General features: G+C 36.6%; 1 protein-coding gene across 1 annotated transcript; it reads right to left on the bottom strand.

The window, feature by feature from the left end:
- Positions 1–722: 722 nt before the first annotated feature.
- Positions 723–6056, bottom strand: LOC18037855 (potassium channel SKOR). Its single transcript, XM_006427817.2, has 13 exons — positions 5603–6056; positions 5091–5315; positions 4938–5001; positions 4133–4472; positions 3618–3913; positions 3335–3415; positions 3039–3137; positions 2534–2755; positions 2183–2371; positions 1988–2063; positions 1588–1882; positions 1391–1512; positions 723–1144 (listed from the first exon to the last, which is right to left on the bottom strand). Exons 1-13 carry the CDS (start codon positions 5812–5814, stop codon positions 900–902), a joined length of 2466 nt encoding a protein of 821 aa, XP_006427880.1. The 5' UTR covers positions 5815–6056; the 3' UTR covers positions 723–899.
- Between the last annotated feature and the right edge of the window lie 344 nt (positions 6057–6400).

The raw sequence follows: 6400 nt of genomic DNA, 5'->3' as shown, positions 1-6400 counted from the left end.
TAGACCTTAAGCTTGAGGGGATGTTAAGAATACATGGTAGTTAAGTTCATTAAGTTCGTTATACCTCATATTGGTGATGTGGCAGTCCAGTCAGCAAAAGTTGTTACTGGTTGTTAGCTTCAGTTCTGAAATTTGTTATACATTCACTGGTCTGCTTTCTCAACACGTGCAATTGATGTATGTGTGTAGAAAGTTCTGGATGTTAGGATATGAGCTTGTAATCTCATTCATTGAATGCATGAATAACAAACTTTCTTCACTAAAATTTCCTCTAGCTTTCTCTCACTTTTTCTCAACAATCAAGCAGTCCAAAATGGCAAAATAAATTTTGATTTCCTTTGCAGCCAAAAATTTCAAGTACTTGTTATATGCAGCAGCTGCAGCGCAATAAAATTTCCAACACTGTTACTTGCTACATTATGCTACAGTGCCAAGTTCTTAGCTCCATTTCGCTACTAGGAGCTTGTTTGAGTGAAAATTCTACAATCGCCCATGTCAGTATTTTATAAAACGCGAACTTCTACATGGTTGGTACCACAACAAAATGTTACTAATGCCATGCATATGTCCACATGGGAGATTGACTATATATAAATTGTATAATCTCTACATTAGAAACATAGATCACTTTGCTTTGGTTGATCGATTTATGTAAATGCATCTTAAAATCAACATGTATAGACCATTCACATTTAGCTACAAGAGAAAGCTGCGGCTAAGAATGAAAAAACTTTGATACACTATTATACAACTTTATGCATGCTAGAATTGTATTAGGTTATACACACAGAAAACACATCTGAAACTGCAAGATGGAACCGGTGAACCATGGAGCAAACCATGCAAATCAGAGTATAATCTACTTATTTTTAGTTTCACAAGAAGCGAAATTTTACTACTTAATGTGTTTCCTGGATTAAGTACAGTTTCTGATCATCGTTAATCATGTCTACATCAAGAATTTTACCTCCTTCTGATGATAATATACAATCACCACCTCGGAAATCCAGCTGTTCAGCTGCAGTTTTGATGAGGTCTTTGATGTTTTGAGGAATCCATAACACGATTCCATGTCTTCTACTCTCTTTAGCATCCCATGGATGAAACGGGAACACAGTGCATTTTCTTGTTGGGTTCCTTTTATCTGTAATTGGCAACAAAGACTGTTATCGAGCTGGACAAGTATTCATTTAATACTGTTCCAACTTTCACCAAAGCTGCATCTATTAATTGATAATATTGCAGAGCAATTTGAGTCTTATCCCAACTGTGATACAATCATACAACTCTTTGCCGACTAAAAAATTTGCACAATTTTTGTTTGAGAAAGTACTTCTGATATTTCAAGTAGTTAAGGAGTTTGGTTAGCATATTAGTATTTTGGCAATACCTGCTATGTCTTGAAAGCCATGAGGGAATTCTAACAACTGGGTAGATTTTGCATCTTCAAGTAGCTTGATCAAATTCTTGTTTCCACACATCCGGCCTTCATCAAGAGGTGTGTTTCCCCGTCTGCAATGTGTCCAAACAACGTAATTGTCAGACTAATAATTGATACCAAGGGGAAAATGAATATTTCTACGGTACCTGTCCTTTGGAAAAACACTGGCTCCAGCCTCTACAAGTAACTTTGCTATCAAATATAATCCCTCGGAGGCAGCTATGTGAAGTGGCGTTCGGAGGTCATAATCTCTGGTATTCGGATCAATGCCATTGGACAACACTCTTTTAAGCAGGTCCGAATCCCCCCTAGCTACGGCTGTACAAAGAAAACTACCAGCTTCTTCTACATTCAATGAGGCCCCTTCTTTAACAAGCAGAGAAGCAGCCCCATCATTTCCATATTTTATGGCTTCTAGCAACGGCGTGTTCCCAAAATTATCTGTGCAAAAGAAATTAACAAAATGTGTTACTATGACATGGCTGGCAGATTAAACTTTGCATAGACACAAGCAGTATGAAAATTACATTTGCATTATTGAATTACCCTTAAGGTTAATGTCCACTCCTTTTTGAATAAGGAAAGTCATTATTTCTTCATATCCTCTTGATGCTGCAAGATGCTGTAGAAAGCAAAGGGCACAGTCATTCCACATAAAAATTCAACAGCAAGAGCAAACTTTTATGCTGGCAGAGGGCTTCAAAAACTTTATTCATTGATGAAAACATAATCAGTACATACCAAGGGTGATCTTCCATCATAATCTGTCCTGTTAGGATCAGCTCCAGCACGGATCAAACCTTCAAGCTGATACAGATCACCATGATAAGCTGCACTGTTCACCTTCAATGCGAGTTCTGCTTCATGCTTACTAATGTGAAATGTGATGTCTGACTGCAATTGCTTTAGTCGAAGATCAGATTCCTTTCCCTGTCAACATATGTAGCTTGTATAGTCCTTTGATGAATATACACTAACAGTTTTCACTATCAAAGGGTCCCTATCTAACTGAGAAATTAAATAAATAAAGTCTACAAATGATAAAAGGGAATTCATGAGGAGAAACAAGCTTAGCAGCGTAACATATAGTACCTGTAAGAGATTGGTTAAAACTTTCCTCCCATCACAGAAATATATGTCGATGATGTTTGTAAAAGATTGTTTATCAATCCGCAAAAGTCTACAAAGTTCACAAACTCGAACTGTGTAAGGCTGAGGAATGTTGCAAAGAATAGAAACTTCGCCGAATGAGCTGTTGGGGTGTAGATATGAAACATAATCTTCTGTTCCGTTTTCCTCTATGCCAGCCTCCTCCTACACAAAGACAAAGGCAGATTTTGCTGAAGATAGAAAAATAAGAGTAGAACTTGCTTCACATGTGTATATGCATGTGTTTCCATTCTCATAAGTCAGAAGGAAATTAGAAGCCAAGACTACTGAGGTGACAAATGAAAAGAAAACCATGGTTGAAGAGTATATTATCAACATTAAGCAGTACCAGACCAGCAAGACTATATGCCAAAAACTGTCATCAATCCTTAGGAAACATAAACAGAATAATAATTGAAAAAGGTAAAAACTGGAGTTGAGATCATACCAGCTCACCAAGACAAACAAAGTAAAGTTGATCCACCACGTTTCCCTTTTCCATTATCACCTCTCCTGGGAGAAAAAATTCCTCATGGAGTCTAATAACCTGCAAGAGCAAAGAATACGAAGAGCTGTGGCTTATAATCCATTGTTTTCAATTCTTGATAGTACTAAGTGCATGATAGCATTGCAATCCAAACCATGACCAGAATGAACTTTCTACAAAACCTTGTAAATGCAGCGGATTTACTTTTGGTGGAATTAAATTGGTGTCTATCATGAAATGGCAAAGAAATGACTTACAATCTGATTAATAAACTCTGAAGAGCATCCCTTGAAAAGGGGAACCTTTTCAATGTACGGCAAGTATAAAGTTTGAGAAATCTGCAAGAGATAAAAACAGATGTCAACCACTGATAGATATTGTATAACATAACATATGTTTTGAACAAATAATTTGGCATTCTCGCTTCATCAGGGGATGAATCCGACTGCATCCCTTTGATTTTTTTTTTCTTATTAAAAGAAGTAAAAGGGAAAAGAGAGAATAAAGAACATTGAGTGTTAATTCCTGTGAATAAATTACCTTGGCACGAATGGAGATGGGGATGTCCTGAAGGACTGATGCCTCAGTGTAGCTGCTTTCATACTGTAAACGCAAATGGCCTATGATCTGATCACGGATATCCCTCCCAAGTCTATTTCTGTTAATATATTTCATGAGATCTGTCATTTTATCCCTGAACTTTTCTGTCTTTGATCCTTTTACAATTAATGCCGTCATGTTACCAATCAAGTAAGCGCCAAGAATCATGTCAAAGGAGACATAAATCATTATGAACACCATTTCCCTCAGATTGACTGCATGTACATCTCCATAGCCTGTAGTGGAAAGAGCACAAATTTAAGACAATGCTGAAAACATCCATGTTCTCAGAATGTTAAAATGGCATGCTGTTGCTTTTAGTAAACATATGAATCAACCATACAGTGTTGCCATAAATTCAACTGTATAAGACACAAATATCCAAGGAAAATAATTCGAAACCACAATGCTTTCGAATATATTCAGGTAGAATATAAGTTAGAAAGATAACCTACCAACAGTGGTCATGGTTACAACGGAAGCATACATAGACGTTATGTAACGTTTCCAGAAGCCAATCTCTCTGAAATCTGCGTAGCTATAGTCACCCATCTTTAAACTTCCAATCCATGTGTACCCCTCTTGGTCAGGAGGCAGAGTGGTAGCCAAATAGTAAAAGATGCATGCAGCTATATGCGAGCAGTACAGCTCAACAGCAATAAGTTTCACTATCCTGGCAAACATGTAATTGATTCGTATATCCTTCTCCATCTTGTGGAAAAACTGACTGACTTTGCGTACTCGATATAACCTAATCCACAAAAGGTACCTGACTGCTTCTTTTCTTCCACTAGCCTGTTGGGAAAATATTTCTGCAATGGTTATAACAACAGTAACTATACGTTGACAACTCCAAATAATCAATATATGAACAAAAGTTTTGTACATCCCATATCCTGTGTTTCATTTCAAAGACATTTTGACATAAGATGTTATCTGCGTTGGGCTTACGCACATGTTTTTTTAGCCAAAACGCATCTACTTAGGAGAACCAAGGCTTATAAAGCCTCCCGGGCTTTAACTGAGATGTGACATTAGAACTCATAATCATCATCATGTGGTGTTGGTTTACTATTATTGATTTCCAGCCATAATATCCTCAAAATGCAAAATCTATGACGAGGAAAAAAGAAAGAAATTGTCCATGTAGGCAATCAAAAGCAACCAAAGATACAAAATTATCAATACAACACAAGGAGACAACAAGTATAATCAATCAATCAATCAATGAAGCAAAAAAGGATAAGGAAAAACTCGTACCTTGTAAATAAGGTCCCAAGGCATGCAACTAAACAGATCAATGATAAAACTTGATCTCAAGTACCTGAAAATAAACCGAAGAAGAAACCGACAAGAATTAAATGATGATAATGAGCTATAATGTACAAGAAGATGAGGGGAAAGACGGCTAACCGGAGGGCAATTGGTGTGCGCTTACAGATCAAACGGTAGGTTTGGCTATCTCTGTAAGCAAGACAGAATTGCAAGACAATGTCAAAAAGGAAAGCTATCTGTCCAACAATGTCCAATACATAGAGGTTCTTGGACAGTCCCCTGAAGAAGCCGAACTCCACTGGCGTGAAGATGGATGAATACACTGCCCATATCAGTATGAATTTTGTCCATGCCCGATACCACCTGCATTCATTCTTTAATTAATTTGAGAGAACAAATGGAAGAGAGTGTTCTCATTGATGATATACACTAAAGTATAACGGTGCTTAGGTCAGGACACCTGAATTTTATACGATCTTGATTTGAACTCTAATTACTATACAGCTCTGTAGAACTCTAATTATAGTTCAAAAAATTCGGAAGCCTGGAAGCAGGACTCGATTCTAAAATCCTGTTGCTTGTTTAGTCTTTTAATAATATCAATGCAATTGAAAAATGAAAAAAAGTTATTTGGAAAATTAAATTTAAACCTGTTATCAGGATGAAAGACCAAGTTTCGGGAGAAATGTCTGAATCCACTGAGTACGGATTCACGATTCGGATTCCGACGAAGAAGGCTGACCTGATTAGCCACTAAATTAAACCTGCTTTCACGCGATTCTCTCAGGCTTTCGTTCAAATCATCCATCTCGTATTCTCCTTCGTCCGAATCCTCTTCTTTCCTTCTACTACCATCCCCCATTACCAGCGTTTTTGATTCATCAACACAACTTCATATTCATTCATTTTTTTTTTCCCTGTAGTGCTCAGGGTTTAGAAATAAGAATCCTCTCCTAATCTGAACTTTAAAGAACGCATCATATGCTTTGCGTTACATAATATGGTATTTAGATAAGCACAAAATTAATACTCATGTTGTTTTTTTCTTTTAATCTGGTTAATGGATGGGTTATTAATTATCTTATTACGTAATTTTTCGGATAGTTATAATTCACCTTTATGGTTTGGGAGAGACTCCTCCAACCGTTTTTAGAAAAGCGACGAATGCCGGTAAAACTAAGGGGTAGTTAAGAATATGGAGATAAATAATCTGTTGATTATGGTAGAAAAGGTCTATTTTTCGGCTATTTTAAACCAATTTTATGACAGCATTAGCCCCTAAATAGTTGCTATTGACAAAATCACCTTTACAGTTTTTTTTTGGGGGAATAAGCAGTTATTTTGTTTGAAAAAAACTATTAATTAAGTGGAGAGAGAAACTATTGGGCATTTGAAATAAAGTTTTAAATTCAATTCTTAGTTTTCTAAACAATGTTTAGCAGGGATAT

Source organism: Citrus clementina, unplaced genomic scaffold (genome assembly GCF_000493195.1).
Source record: "Citrus clementina cultivar Clemenules unplaced genomic scaffold, Citrus_clementina_v1.0 scaffold_7, whole genome shotgun sequence".
Taxonomy (NCBI): Eukaryota; Viridiplantae; Streptophyta; class Magnoliopsida; order Sapindales; family Rutaceae; genus Citrus; species Citrus x clementina.
The sequence above is the reverse complement of the archived record's forward strand: the minus strand, read 5'-3'. Positions and strand labels throughout refer to the sequence as shown.

Bases quoted from the DNA above. Each gene is read 5' to 3' on its own strand.
- LOC18037855 (XM_006427817.2), bottom strand. From the start codon at position 5,814: ATGGGGGATGGTAGTAGAAGGAAAGAAGAGGATTCGGACGAAGGAGAA. The intron at 5,316-5,602 runs GTTTAAATTTAA...GAATGAATGCAG, and splicing joins GTCTTTCATCCTGATAACAG to GTGGTATCGGGCATGGACAA. The intron at 4,473-4,937 runs GTACGAGTTTTT...TTTTCCCAACAG, and splicing joins CTTGGGACCTTATTTACAAG to GCTAGTGGAAGAAAAGAAGC.